This window comes from Lepidochelys kempii, chromosome 2, assembly GCF_965140285.1.
Source record: "Lepidochelys kempii isolate rLepKem1 chromosome 2, rLepKem1.hap1, whole genome shotgun sequence".
In the NCBI taxonomy this organism is placed as follows: domain Eukaryota; kingdom Metazoa; phylum Chordata; order Testudines; family Cheloniidae; genus Lepidochelys; species Lepidochelys kempii.
In genome coordinates, this window is record NC_136381.1 from 183,822,891 (window position 1) to 183,838,339 (window position 15,449).

General features: G+C 37.8%; 1 protein-coding gene across 1 annotated transcript; it reads left to right on the top strand.

Annotated features, from left to right (window-relative positions):
• The first annotated feature begins 11,072 nt into the window (after positions 1–11,072).
• On the top strand, positions 11,073–14,516 carry NEUROD6 (neuronal differentiation 6). Its single transcript, XM_073329502.2, has 2 exons — positions 11,073–11,258; positions 12,645–14,516. The coding sequence occupies exon 2, from the start codon at positions 12,666–12,668 to the stop codon at positions 13,677–13,679; it is 1,014 nt and encodes a 337-aa protein (XP_073185603.2). The 5' UTR covers positions 11,073–11,258; positions 12,645–12,665; the 3' UTR covers positions 13,680–14,516.
• Positions 14,517–15,449: the final 933 nt, after the last annotated feature.

The window sequence follows — 15,449 nt, forward strand, 5'->3', positions numbered from 1 at the left end:
CGAACATGTGAACACTTAAGCCCATGCATAACTTAATACATGTGTTTACTCCTATCATCCACTATGTACCTTACAAGTTTCTATATAAATATAAGTACCAATTTACCAGTGCAGTGAAAAGGAACTAACCTCACAGAATTAAAAAGTTATGAGATTGCTTAAGAGTTTGTAGAATCTGTGCTTTAGTTCTTAAACTAGCACAAGAAGCACCAGAAATGTGACTGGAAAATAAAAGCCCCAGCAGAGTTTCCAGGCTAATAGCATCCCTCACCTTTCCTTAATCAGAAATGGAATCTGCAGAGCTCATGTAGCTGAAAAAGGGCTTGAAAATTTGAGAATCAGTTTTCTTATTAGATTTCAAGTGCCATAATGGTTTCAACTTTGCTGAAAATACTGGGTTGTTGACAGTATTTCATATGGTATACAGACACTTCCCAACCAAAACCTAGAAACGCAAGTAAATTAGGATTAAAACAAACAAAAGAAAAACAAATAGAACTATGAAAAAAAAAGCCCAGGCTAGAGCAGGTGCCTATGAACTTAACTAATCTTTTTTAAAACTGCAAAAGTGTTTGGTTTAGGATGAAGGCTTAATTTTGTTTGTCCATTCCTGATTTTTAGCTCTCCTGGATATTTTCACATTTGAACAGAATCTATAACTTAAACAACAAAGATAGTACAAAGGGATGAGTGTGCACAATTAATGACTCAAATTTACTTCTGAAGAATTTAATTAAAATATTTGTTTGGATGATTCATTTTGATTTCAGTATATTTATTTTTTCACTTCTTAACTAACTTTTATTTTTAAGATTTTTACTCTCTTCAGATCAAATTTGGCTTTAAGCATTAAAAAGGCAAGAAATACCAAGGTTAAGGTTATATCTGCAACCTTAACTCTGCCCTCTTCTCATATAATCACGTTTTTTATTCTCTCTTCCCCCCCCCCCCCCCCAACCTTAGACACACATGTAGTATATTCTACTTCTGGCTACTACAAACAGAGTCTACATAAGTCCTTAATATACAAGATTCACAATGAATGAGACAAGGGCTCCTTGACTGTAGTGCAATTTGTAAGATGCACAAATGTAAGACCTAAGGCGCACAAAACTAAGATATATGTATCTTCAGAATCAGGCTAGGTAACATACCATGTAGTGAAAAGCATTACATTCTCATCACAGTTCCCCTTATCACCAACAGGTGCTGCATTTGTAGATTCAGAACAGAATTTGGCCCAGTTCAAAGATGAGAACATAGCTGTGCCTGGAAAACACATCTGGGCCCGAAATGTACACAGATCATGCCACTGCATGTCTAAGTAGTCACCTGTGCACTCATTTTCTGTGTTTTGGGGGATGCAAATGTGTTCTTGTGTATGAAATGGGTGCACATACATTTCACTGGTGCATTCATTGTGCCCTTCACTGGAAACTTGTTCTAGAAGGTTTCAGTCAGGAACAGATGTTCTTAATACACATTTTGAACAAGTCTGTATTTTTCAAGGGGAAAGAAAAGTCACATTCAAAATTATTTTTGTTGCTTATAAGTTAAAAGTGGATTGATTGGAAGGAAATGTGTTCTAGTGGTTAGAACTAGAGTTCTCAAATCTATTTCCAACTGTGCCACTGACCCACCAATGTGGACTTGGGCAGCTCCCCATTGGTAAGATGGGTATAATCATACTTATCCATCTTACAAGAGTGATGTGAAGCATACTTTGTGTTTACACAGCACTTTGAGCAGAGGTGCTTGAACTATTTGTATTGTGGGGGTGCTGACAGCCATTGAACCAAACTGTAAATCCTCTATATGCTCGAAACCACTTCAAGCCAGGAGGTGCTGCAGCACATCCAGCACCCCTAGTTCCACACCTATGACTTTGCAGTTCTAAACCCCCTTTCAGACAAAGCTCTCAAAGTATTATTAACAATACTATACGCAATAATATGCCTTTGCATTTCTCTTGGGATTTTTCAGACAAAGATCTCAAAATGGTTTACATTAGTATCATATGAAAATGAATCTTGCAACTATTAGTCTGATTTTGTTTTTTTGATATAGGCAAAAAGTTCAAGGTTTTTATTTGGAAGTGGTGCAATTGTGTGTAAGTAGTTATTAACTTTTCATCAATGTCTTTATGGATTAAACACTCCCTGAGTACGCATTGACAGCGCAGATCATTATAGTTATGGACCCTTAACATTTAACGTGGGAGGGGAGGAAAGGGCTGGGCTGTGTGTATTCATCTCCGTGCTCTCTTTCTTTCACAAACTATAAGGTTTAATAGCAATTAACAGTAGACCACAGCACTTCTAAGTTAACGATAGCCCTGCCAATTCTAATTGGTATTCTAATTAGTCTGACAATTCTACTAATTAAGAACATTAAACTTTTTAACAAAGGCTATTTTTTGTGCTGTGTGGTGTATAATGGATTTGGGGCTGGGGGAGACTGAACTTGTACTACTGAGAAATACTGATGATTAAATTTAAAAGGGGGAGGGTTGGGGGGAATATAGGAGCTTTTATATTTGTAGCTAAATAGTAGTACACTGGAGTAATTTTGTGATACATGAAGTGATACAGAACAGATTAATAAATGACCATGACAAATCCAGAAATGAATGGTTGAAAGTTTGACAATTGTCCTTTGTAGGATCCTGATTCAGCACAAGTGGCACAAGGTTTCTTATAGAGCTAGTTGAAAAATCATAATTTCTGTTTCAGCATTTTGAAATTTGTTTTCATTCCGATCTGATTTTTGAAATTTCCTGTGGAAAAAAAATTCTATTTTTTTAAATTTTGGCTCAATTAAAACATTTCATTTTGATAAAATTTACTGTTCTGAATGCTGCTTTTTAAAATAATACATAAAGCAAATTTTCAAAACAAAAAGTTGTTTTGAAATTAAAAATTAAAATGGTTTGTTTCTAAATACTTTTTTTTCAGCTTTTCTTTCTGAACCAAACTTTGTCTAAATCGTCACAGTCCTGCAAAAAGTTTAAATTTCAATGAAGTGGCATTTGCCAACAGAAACATTCCATTGGAACATCTTCAACCAGCTCTAGTTTCAAGGTCAAACCGCACATCATATTATCAAAGATTTCTGTCTTTACTGAAGCCTGTGCATTTAAACAGACCCTGTGCAAAAACTTTGAACAAAACTCTTATTGATACTACAAGAGTTCCATGTGTGGTACAAGAAAATAATTAATCTCCCACACTACTTAAAAACCAATGGATAGTATTGCCCAGGCATTCCAAGATCTTAAGGAGCCTTAATCTGCTAGGTATTGCAGACTCTTAATACTTATTGACTTCAGTGCAGGTTGAATACATTCAGCTCCTCTCAGGATAAGACCCAAGTAGCGCAGAGGCTGATAATGTAATGTATGCTCTCACCCCTCCACCCTGTTACCATTTAGCAAAAAAACCACATGCTTGAATCATTGTCCCTCCCAACCCCACATGGGATGGCATTCTTTGCACATCCCTAGAAGTGGTTCTGCCCAATTGATAATTCCTTCTGCTTTACAATTTCCCAGAGTTTGAGGATGACTGACAAGACAGACAGAAGCAAAGGACAAAACACAAAACACTGTATATATCCAGGTTATTTCTGCTGAATATCTTTCACTGTCATACAACCTTGTGCCCAGGAAACATTTCTTCCACTCCTCACGGCAAAGACACAGTCCACTCTGACTGGTTTCATAGTAACAGCCGTGTTAGTCTGTATTCGCAAAAAGAAAAGGAGGACTTGTGGCACCTTAGAGACTAACACATTTATTTGAGCATAAGCTTTCGTGAGCTACAGCTCACATCCGATGAAGTGAGCTGTAGCTCATGAAAGCTTATGCTCAAATAAATGTGTTAGTCTCTAAGGTGCCACAAGTCCTCCTTTTCTTTTTACAGTCCGCTCTAGCACCTTCAAGAGAACATTTCATGTGAGAGCTTCCTGGAAGTTAGCTCTAAATTATACTTTCATTTACCTGCTCACTACATCTGATAGGAAAATGGGATTCTGGAAGGCAAGGCTACTTTTTTCCTTATTAGGTTTGTGTGTTGATATTCTGAGAATTTGCTGTGGACTTTTTCTGCAGATGAGATCAAGGAAACAGCTTGCTTGGAATGAAAATTTAATCAAAGATGATTACAAAGACACAAAGTAAAAGAAAAAAACAACCAAACCCCAGACTCTAGCTGGTTGAAATTGAGAAAATTACTCAAGAAAACTTGCCATTAAAACACTGCAAAACATTTTTCCTAATTTGCAAAGGCATGTAAATCTAATACCTTCAGTGTTGTCTATTCCTGTTGATCATTAAATTAGTCATTGCCACTGACCTAATGCTGCTCTAAACTGTGATGGGAATCAGACTGGCCCCTGGCCATCACCAGTATTCAAGTGGGAAATAAAGGCAGCATACAGCCATGACTGCCTTCCAAGTGTTAGTCTAGCACAGATGAGAATCCAGCCCATAATGTAGTGTGATGCCCTTTTGTAGAGAACTGTTATCAATTCAACTTCACTGAGTGAGACAGCCAACGACAGCCATCTCTGGTCAAGACTAACACCCATGTATGAGGAGGCTTACAAACCGTGGTGTCTAGACAATTCCCATAGGGATTATTTGAACACAGATGCTAAAGGGCACAAATTACTGCAGGTAGGATTGGCATTAGCTTGCATCCCAAATATTTGATAACTGTTTCTCTCTTTTGGACAGCAATAGGACCTACTGCTGATTTTAACTAATATCACTGAATTGTTATCAGACAACAACCTGTTTTGGGAGCTTTGTCTAGATCCGATAGAATAAAAATCAAAAGCACTCTGTCTCCCGCAGATATTTTGAATGCAGACAACAACAACAAAAATCCATACATTTGAAGAAGATACTTGAGAGTATTTTCCCCCATCTCAGTCTTTTCCTCTCAGCAGTAGTGGGCCGTGTATGTATGCACTAGGACCAGCTGTTTCCTCAGGACAATTCTGTACAACTCCTGAACACACCGCCATCCTCAGCACAGCATCACCTCATACGCACCGTACGTGAGAGGTTATGTCTTGCCTGCAAGTGTAGAATCGCATGCCTTACTGAGAATGTGATGGCATCCCACTGCTTCTCAGGCATTTCTAGGGAAATTATGATTCTTTGAATGGGGACATGTGAAATTTACAATCCTGCTGAATGAATTTGTGGACTTTCAAGAAATCTAATGAAAAACGCATTACATAAATTCCCTTTTAAGGTGAGAAACATCGGACACTGGAAGATAACTGGATGGATACAATGCATCACATAATTGCCTAAGAATAGCATTATCAACTCATCATTGGAAAAGTACAACCTGGGCTTCAAATTTTATGCCATGGCCAAGTCTCTTTAGATCAATCTCACCACTGGCAAAAGTGGCCCAACTGCTGTTGACTTCAAATCATTCTATACAAGAGCCGAACTTGATCTTGTCTTTCACATCCTGGGAGGCTTTTTGACTAAGACTTTTAGAAAAGCTGTTCTAGTTATTGTTGAATTCTACCATTAGATCACAGCTATAGAGGGAGGAGGAAGAATGATCTGGTGGAAAGACACTAGATTGGGATTTAGAAGATTTGGGTTAAAATCCCTGCTCTGGCATAAACTTTCTGTGTAATTTTGCGCAAGTCACTTAATCTCCATTTGTGTCTCTTCCCCATATCCACCGGATTCCCTGTAAAATGGGGGTAATAGTATTTCTATGGGACAGGTTGCCTGGTCCCATGACTTTCCTGCTCTTTATAAGGAGACTGAACCCATCTTCATCAAACCAGAGTGCTGAAAATTCAGTAAACACATGATTTTGTCCAAAATGCCACAAATTTCAGAGTTTAGAAGACAACCAAGGTGTGGGGATTCTTTATGCCCTGAAGCCCACTATCCTAGACTTAAAATTGTGGGTCTGTAAACAGAAGCACCTCAGCTGATCTCACTTGTTGGGGGAGTATCACAGTGCATACACACACAAGGGGCAGAATTAAGGTTGCACGGGTAATCGTAAATCTGACTTTTCCTAACTTTCCAGTGCTTTACTTAGTAACTTGCGTAGCATTCTTTTAACATAGAGTTTTTTAAAAATTAATTTCATAGGTGTTCAGTTAGTATTTTGGCATGCTACCTGAGGAATATAAGTAAGAGAAAGGAAATGGCAGTTTAACAGTTTACAGCTCAGCTAAACCTGAATGGGAATTACAGAGTACAAAGAAAAGTCACTTCTCTAGCCTGAGTACTTTCTCCCTACTGAATTTCAAAGATCAGATGCAAATAATAGAAATGTCAAAACTTCTCAAAAGAGTTTGCAACAATTTATAATGGAAAGTGTAAAATGAAAATCTAAATATACAGGTGCTACCAGCTCCCCCTATGATGAACCCTACAATCTCCTAAAATGGGCCTGTCCAACAGAAGCTGACATCAGTCATGTTTTCATTAGGTTTTATTCTGTGGTTCTATCAATACAATGTTAATTTAACTGCTTTACAGCCTTGTGTCTTGCATTTAATTTAGAGCATGCTGTGCCGTTATAAATAAGCTGTTCATCTCAGCATGTGCTATTGTGCTCTTCTAGGCAAATCCTGCAGTCCTTACTCAGTCAAATCTCCCATTGATTCCGATAGGGCACTGTGCCTAAGTGCAGACTCCAGTTTTGGTCCTTAGTGTGTGGTCAGTCATTAGGGAATGGATGATCCTCTCCCACAAAGTCAACAGGAAGGGTCAGAAAAACCAACAGCTGGACCTTGCTGAGTTTCCAAGTGATTGTCCTATCAGGTGGGAGATGTTTCCAAAAGCCCAGAGTGTGGCTTGCCAGCCCCACAGCTCTTGGAAATCCACAGGGAATAAGTGCTCCAGTTTTATGGAGGAAGAGGCATCTCCTCAGAAGCCTGCCCCCTCCATGGCTCCCTCTGCTTGAACAAACAGTGGGGATAATTGGGCCAAGCCAATCAGTGCCTTAGAAGATTCTCTCTTTATGTTTATTACACCACCAACGCTCTCAATCTTCAAAAAACTTAGCGGCAAATTGTGTGGCTCTAATGCAGCAATGCCATAGAGTAAAGGGGAGTAAGATCTATTCACACACACCTTTGTGTGGCCACATTACTTCTCTTCACACTGCGGCTGAAGCATGGTAGATGAGATGGAGCTGCATGTCTTGTACTCTTCTCCTTCACCTTGAGCAGGAGGTGGCAGAGACTGGGCAGTATCTTGGCCCCATACCAACAGTTAACCTGCACCATTATAGGGTTGCACTAATTACTTCTTCCTCTGGGAAAGGAAGTCACCATTCCATCCCAGGGCTCCTCCTTGGGTTTGCAGCTACACAGCTCTTCTTATAATGGGCATTGAGCAAAGACTCTGTCTAATCCTAAAACTGGGACCCTAAAGTAAGGGAGAAATAGCCAAATGGGTACACAGAGTAAACAAGTCTCCAGTGAGACTGGAAATACTGTATGAATTAAGGTGAAAATAATGTGAAAAATACAACCAAGGTTTCCAATTATTTACATTCTTTAACCGTGATTGCCATTACAAAGTGAACATTGACTGTCCTGTAATGTTAATTTGACCAGAGTGTCACCTATATATTTATAAATATTATATATTTATACGGCAATGTCTGCCGTAGCCAAGTGTTTGCACCATACCTCTGAAAACTGCTTACTTTTTATGGGGACCCGCTGCTCTAAATGTATCAGTAAGTTACAGTAACAAAAATATGACAACCCCAGTTGGTGCGTATGAAAGAAAAAAATAAATTCCAAATGTACCATGACAAACTATGAGTAATGATATTAATCCCCTCGCAGTAGAGTCCCAGAGAGCCAGGTCGCCTAGTGGTGAGCACACCTGGTTTCCAGTCTCTCGCCTTTCAGCAGGAGGGCCTTTGGTTCAGTTCCTAACTTTTGTATGTGACTCATCTGAGGGTTTTCAACATCCTTACCCTCTCCCTGCTGGGGGGGAGGGGGGGCGGTTGGTGGAAATGGCTCTGCAACAAGGACAGTTTGTAGGAAAGCCCAGGCCCTCCCACTCCATGGGGCTCCCACCCAGGTCCCGATGACAGACAGCAACATTGGACACTCTGGAGCACCCTGAGGAGCTGCCTCCCTGGGTCACTTCCTACCATCCTTCTCCGGCAAAGTCTCCAAGTCCAATGTCAGAAAGCAAAAGTAAAGAAAAGACAACTAAACCATCAGCCCCAACCGGGCTGAGCAGGTAGCCATCCAGGAGCCCTCAGGATAGGCCTGTCATTCTTTCCAGCCTTCACCCTTGTGAGATAAGTGGTTCCCTTTTAAGCTTCCTCTCCAGTTGGAGCATGCTCTGCAGGCCTGAAGGGGCAGTATTGCCCTTTAACCCTTCTGGGCCCAGTGAAGGGTTTGTACATCCCCATCACACCACTACAGTTTCTAAAAATGGCATAACCACATGACTGTTTCTTACAGAAACGCTGCTTGGTTCTTTGTAATCCCAGAGGAAAAGGGATAGCTTAAACCAGCAAAATGACAAAAAAGTCTATATTGCTCAGGAGTACATATGATAGCCTTAGCACCACGTACCAGCCTATTATTCTTAACAGGCATTCACAGTAGACAGCAACGCAGCAGTTATGGTGTATGCTGTGAATGCATATTAACACCAGTACACATTTGCATCTCATATAACCATTATACAAAATGCACAGTAAAAATCCTTAGGAAAAGTTATTATGCACACACAGTGGATGCTTTTTAAACCTTGATATCACAGCTATTTTGTTTCTTAACAATTTATTTGAAAATATGAAAGCGGCCAAATGATGGATAAAGCATCTGCAAAACTGAATCCTTCCCCACATCCTAATTCATTTATTTTAATTTTAGTGGTAGCATAAAATACTTGCAAAAATAGATTTTACAGGGTTTTTTTTTTTTGTTATTAAATAGTCTAACAGAGAGAAGGGGTGCAAAATATCTTAGACAATGTGTTTTTTGGAGAGTACATGTTGTGACCAGAAATTTTACAGTTCTTCCACTAACACACAGCTGTTACAATGTCAACCTTTTCTTAGATTTTATATAGTATTTTTAGTATGCATTGAAACAGTGCTTCAGGACTTTGCATATTTAGAATATTGTGCATTTTGTAATATTCTCAGTATGCAAAATTTGTGAAAAGGTTAACAATACCTAGGACCTTTCACAATATAAATCTTAATACATAAATTCCAGTTGAGAATAAAGGGATGCTACACTCTGCTCTATTCTACAGATTGTAATAGTCAATATAGAATGAAATGAGTGTGCGAGTAGTACCTTACTTGCTGTGCTTCTGCAATAGCTACTTACGTTTTAAGACCTTTGCCACTTCAAATATATTTATTTTTAAAAATAGGCCCACTCAAGATTAAGAACTAATGGCCTGCGATTTCTCACTGCAATAAAAAAGAAAAGTTTGCTTGTGGTTTTTGTTTTGTTTTGTCTTGTTTTGTTTTTTTGTAATTGAAGGGAAAATAAAAGGGTTCCTGAAATTGACTTTGACACACACACACAATTTTTCTGCCTTCTTCTTTAAAAAAAAGTCCAAAACACATTTAAATGAAACTTTGTGAAAACAAAAATAATTGGATCAGGGCTGAGAACATTAATGGCAAGCTTGGGCCCAATGTGAATTAAAGCAGATGAGTTATAAACCCTTCAAATACAGGATTTATAATGGAAATGCTGACACAGACCCATAACAATAGCAGCCCTGCCAGAGATTACTTTAATACTAAAAGCTTACTCAGTCTCTCACTTTTTAGCTTACTTAGTCACTAAAAAGCAACAAAATGTGATAATATTAAAGACGAAATATTTTTCTACATAAGATAGTCTGTTCTTATTTTAAGTCTTGATAACATTTTGCTTGTGTGTGACATCTCTCTCCTAAAAACAAGGTAGAGTTTGTCACAAGTGCTATAGCAAGGCTTAGCTGAGAGGCTTTGTCAGCTTTATTTAATAGTTTCTTGTCTGTTGTTGATGAGAGAGACAAAAGGGTTAAGGGAGAAAGAGCAGATAGCAGGAGAAAGAGCTGACAGGAGGAGAGAAAGAGACAGAGAGAGAGAGAACATGAGAATAGGAAAAGAGAATGTATAAAAGTAGGAAAAGAGCCAGTTGGAAAAACAGGTAAGAGAATCAGGAAGGAAGAACAAAATTGTAATTAAAATTTTAAGACAGAAAAGACTTCTTAATTTTCAAAGGAAATATTTAGTAGAAGGCAAGACACACAGAAAGTAAGCAAAGGGGAAAGACTACAAAAGGATCACAATGAAAGCAGCTAGTGCATTTTATCAGAGGTGGGAAAAGTGAGTGTGTATGTGTTTTTGGCAACGCACTAATTTCTGATGTTGCAGGGGGCATGCATTGCATTGGAATATTATATTTTTGAAACATTCAGAATATATTTCTGATTTCAAATTTTTTTCAGGATTATTGCAAAAAGTCCCTGAAGAAAAAAACCCAGAAGATTTCTCACACAGACCCCAGAAGGACACACTCTTCCGTTATTTTGTGTTCTCGAGCAGCACACAGCAATTTGCACCACACACATAGATTTCTCACAATAATATTAGCAAGAACTACTTTTGTGACTTCTTACACTTGAGCTAAACCTGCTTAGGTGTGTCATAGTACATACATTTCTTTCTGATTTCAGCTGTCCCTTAATTGCTTTTTTATAGGTACCATGGGGCACAAAGGGGATTCTGATCAATATGACACAACCCTTTTTTAAATAAGTAATACAATATTAACAACTATGGAGTAGCTGTACCTGTAGGTACAGATAAAACTGAATGTTGACATGGCTATCTATATAGATTGTCTGTTAAACAGAGGCAGATCCAGTAGAAATGCACCTACTGTATGTAAAATGCTGGTACAGATTTTTTCCCCCTATCAGTCTAACCTTCTGTGTTGATACATGAATGCTGGTACCCACTTACAGGGATGCCAGATGATCAGTGCAGAATGAAGGTCCCAGGAGAAAGGATCACGTGGTTTTCTCTGCCCTGTGACGTCACTAGCAGATGGCATGGGTACCAGCTCTGGCAGTTGGCATCAATGTCACTTTTTAGAGATCAATGAGATAGTGCAGAGATACACAGATCTAGACTCCAGGAGACGATGCGACATTCAGACTGAAAAGATTTGGAAGGCAAAAAATGAAAACTGAGTATTGAATGAAATAAAAAGCTAAGGTAATATAAATAAAGATATATTTCAGTTGGGGCTATGTGTGCATGCAAGTGTTTAAAGATACAGTATAATTGTCTTGTATTTTATGTATGCTATTTACTACCTATAACTTCTCCTAGCATTCCATTCTTATGATGTAACTGCATACTTTCACTGGGATTATGCAATACTGCAAGTGTATAGGCAATTCTAAGACAGTTAGTCTTTTATTAGGGGGGTTTGTTTAGTTTTATTCTATTAAAAAGTCTCTGCATTCATTTGTGCTTGTCTCTGAGGACAGTGGATCCAAGTATTTGCTGCTTCAAGACTGAAAACAAAAACAACAATTCAAAAAGAAAATTATTTCTTCATTTCATTCTGGATTCTGAACACACGTGCACAATTGCAATCAGAATCCACAGCCCATTCCTGTCAGATATTAGCTAGAGGGAGATGTCTGATTCTTGCAGAACATAAACACTGCTAACGCATGGAGGGGTTTTTTGTTTTTGTTTTTGGTGGTTGGGTTTTTTAACCCTGATTGATTGAAAAAGAAAAAAAAGAAAAGTTAATTCCAACAACAAAACTGTACTATTAATTTAGAATCTTTCCTTTAAAAAATGAGAGAGAAAAAATTTATTTTCTAACTCTTTTTTATATGAATACGTTTAGGATTAGATCATTCCTGTTTTTTTTTCTAACAGGAAATAAATACTCGGTTTCATATATTTTTCATTTTGATCATTAGAAAACCTCACTTCATTTTAATTAAGAAACTGAATGATTCATTTGTCTTAGGGTTTTTTTCCATTTAAATCCTTTCTAACCCATTCCAATGTACTGGACTTAAATATATTGATCCATGAAAGAATGCATGTGAACAAACTTCAAAATGAAAGTTAATAGGTGATTTAAAAAAATATTTGTCTGTCAGTTAATAGAGATATAGCACTTTTCATTTTTAAGACTGGTCTCTCCCTTCTCATTTTTTACCCAGGGGAATTTGGATTAATGAAATTTCCGCATTGCTTTATCATGTTTTGCATTTGCTTAAATTCCACAGTGTTGGGGATTCTAAAAGCTTGTTTAAAAAAATACAAATGTGCAGGGAGTTGATTATGACGATTAAACATAGTTTTACTCTTTATTTACTCGTACTAAATTTGCTTAGTTTAGTGATCATATAATGCATGTTTTGATGTTTTTATAATTTTGGCAGCTCGTTTTTTAAAAAAACTAAATAGAAAAAACATTTGCAAGTTATAAACATATTTTGTTAGAAAATTGTGTTGTGTATTTTATACATGTACGTGTGTATATACACAAGTGAAAGGTATGTGACGCTGTTTGTGTAAGTATACAAGCTTTACAAATGGAAACATTTAAACATTGTGCTGGCATTCTTTCAGGTAACTTAAGATTATAGAACCATGTTAACACTACCATTTGATGAGTCTGTTGTAATGCCAGAATCCCAGATGTGCAGAAAGTTTTCCAGAGAAAGTGAGGACCAAAAGCAAATTAAGAAGCCAGAAAGCTTTTCAAAGCAGATTGTACTCCGAGGAAAGAATATCAAAAGGGCCACTGGAGAAGACACAGAAAAAGAAGAGGAGGAAGAAGACAGAGAGGAGGAGGAGGAGAATGGTTTGCCTAGAAGGAGGGGCCTTAGGAAAAAAAAGACAACCAAGATAAGAGTGGAAAGGGTCAAATTCAGGCGGCAAGAAGCCAATGCTAGAGAAAGGAACAGGATGCATGGCCTTAATGATGCTCTGGACAATTTAAGAAAAGTGGTCCCTTGTTATTCAAAAACACAAAAACTGTCTAAAATAGAAACTTTAAGACTAGCCAAAAACTATATTTGGGCTCTTTCTGAAATCCTGCGTATTGGCAAGAGACCTGACCTGCTCACGTTCGTCCAAAACTTGTGCAAAGGTCTATCCCAGCCAACTACAAACTTGGTGGCAGGATGCCTGCAGCTGAATGCCAGAAGTTTCTTGATGGGTCAGACGGGGGAAAGTGCCCATCACACAAGGTCACCATATTCCAGCTTCTATCCTCCCTATCACAGTCCTGAGCTCAGCACTCCCCCAGGGCACGGAACTCTTGACAATTCCAAGTCTATGAAACCCTACAATTACTGCAGTGCTTACGAATCTTTCTATGAAAGCACTTCCCCTGAGTGTGCCAGCCCACAGTTTGAAGGTCCCTTAAGTCCTCCCCCAATTAACTATAATGGGATATTTTCCCTGAAGCAAGAAGATGCCTTGGACTATGGCAAAAATTACAATTATGGCATGCATTACTGTGCAGTGCCACCCAGGGGTCCCCTTGGGCAGAGCTCCATGTTCAGGTTGCCTACCGAGAGCCACTTCCCTTATGACTTACATCTGCGCAGCCAGTCTCTCACCATGCAAGATGAATTAAATGCAGTTTTTCATAATTAATGAGGAAAATGAAAATAAACAGTGGTCATTCACCTCCCCGTCTAATTAAGACAAAGCAGATGCTTGTGCACTGCATAATGGGCACAACTCTATTTAACGTGTTTACTAGTTTCTAAAGTGTGTTTCAACTATTGTGGGAATTTTCTATGTACTAATAAATCCTTTTTCTTATACATATTTTTCCTTTTGTTTTTTTGTCTGTAAACACTGTGAAATTGTTTCTAACCAGAGACTTATTCTTTTTTTCCACCCTATTCGCTTGATTCATTGAACAGTGTGTCTAAACAATATAATTGACATAAACGCATACACACTGTCTAAAGTCAATGTCTGTTTCAATTGTACAGTAATTATACAAATGCATGTTATTAAAATCAGATAAGAAAAATGATGTATTTATAATTATTAGAAATTATATATTATGTATTTGAGAAGAACTGGATTTTAAAAAATTATTCCGAATTTTAAAAGAACTGTCCCTAAATTGAGATGGTCTTGCAAGATGCAGGGGAGTTAGTGCAGCAATATTTAAAGCTATGCAAAAAAATTATTTTCTTTGATGGGGGGAGGGTTGTTTTGTTCTTGGGTAAGAAAAATATAGGTGATCACCTCTGAGAATTATTCCGCATAAAATTTGGAGTGTTTGCTGATAGGGGCTACATAACGTTTTCGAAGATGTTGTCAAAATTTTGCATCAGTTTCTTTAACATAATAATACAATGGTATCAGCACTTTTTTGTATTATACTGACTTCAGATGTAAGGGTTTGTTATAAACATGTATTACTGTGTTTTTTTCACTACATATTTTAAATGCGATTAAACATAGATGTTTCCAGTCATAAAGTACATCTATTAGCTGTGATACTGTATTTTGCCTGATACTTATTATTGCACAGTACACAGGTGCCTTTTGTTTTTTCTTGCACAGCATTATTTTCTGGACAGCCTTACTGATTACATTGGGGTTTTGAAACCATGGACAATTATAAGGGTTTACTACATACCACATTCAAAAACATACCTTACCAGCATATAGGCACACCTTAGATATCCTTAAATAGAAGCAGCTATATGTTCATTAAAGGTAGTAAAGTGTAGTATTTCCAGACAACTTTCTAGCCTAGTACAGTGCAGGGACAGATGAGTGAACAAATAGCACTGAGTTGTCTTTAAGCAATTCTGGCATCTGGAATTAATGTTGGGAATAGGGGTTGGGGAAGGGTCTATAGATTGACAGATTCCCTGACCACTGCTTGCTGTTAAATTTAGGGTTTGTTTAATGAGAAAGTTGCATCGGTTTAACTAAAAGTGCAATTTGACATTGATTTCGTTAAACTGGTGCAAAAGGCAGTGTGGATACTCTTAGCTCTGTTTAAACCAGGTTTATTTCACTTTAGCTAAGTCAGTTAAGAACAGGTGTCCGATGACTTGAAACAAGACCTTTTTAAACTGACCTAAGTGTTCGCACAGCAGTTTGCACTGGATTAGCTAACCGGGTTTAAAAACTGATTGAAATTAAACCAGTGCAGTTTCTGCCTGTAGACAAGGCCTCTGATTTTAGAGGTGTAAATACAAACTCTACTGACAAGCATTCACTTCTAAGGGACCAGAATGACTTTGCTTGGTACAGCGTATATGAGGAGTTGTGAGGAATCGTTATTGAAAATAAAAAATTCTATACATATATGATACAAACAGCACAAGCAAATTACTTGGAACAACCACAGACTGAACCACAGCCCTAGATAATGGTTTGGTAATGGCTGAT

Excerpts from the sequence above, each read along its gene's own strand:
- NEUROD6 (XM_073329502.2), top strand. The coding sequence starts at position 12,666 with ATGTTAACACTACCATTTGATGAGTCTGTTGTAATGCCAGAATCCCAG.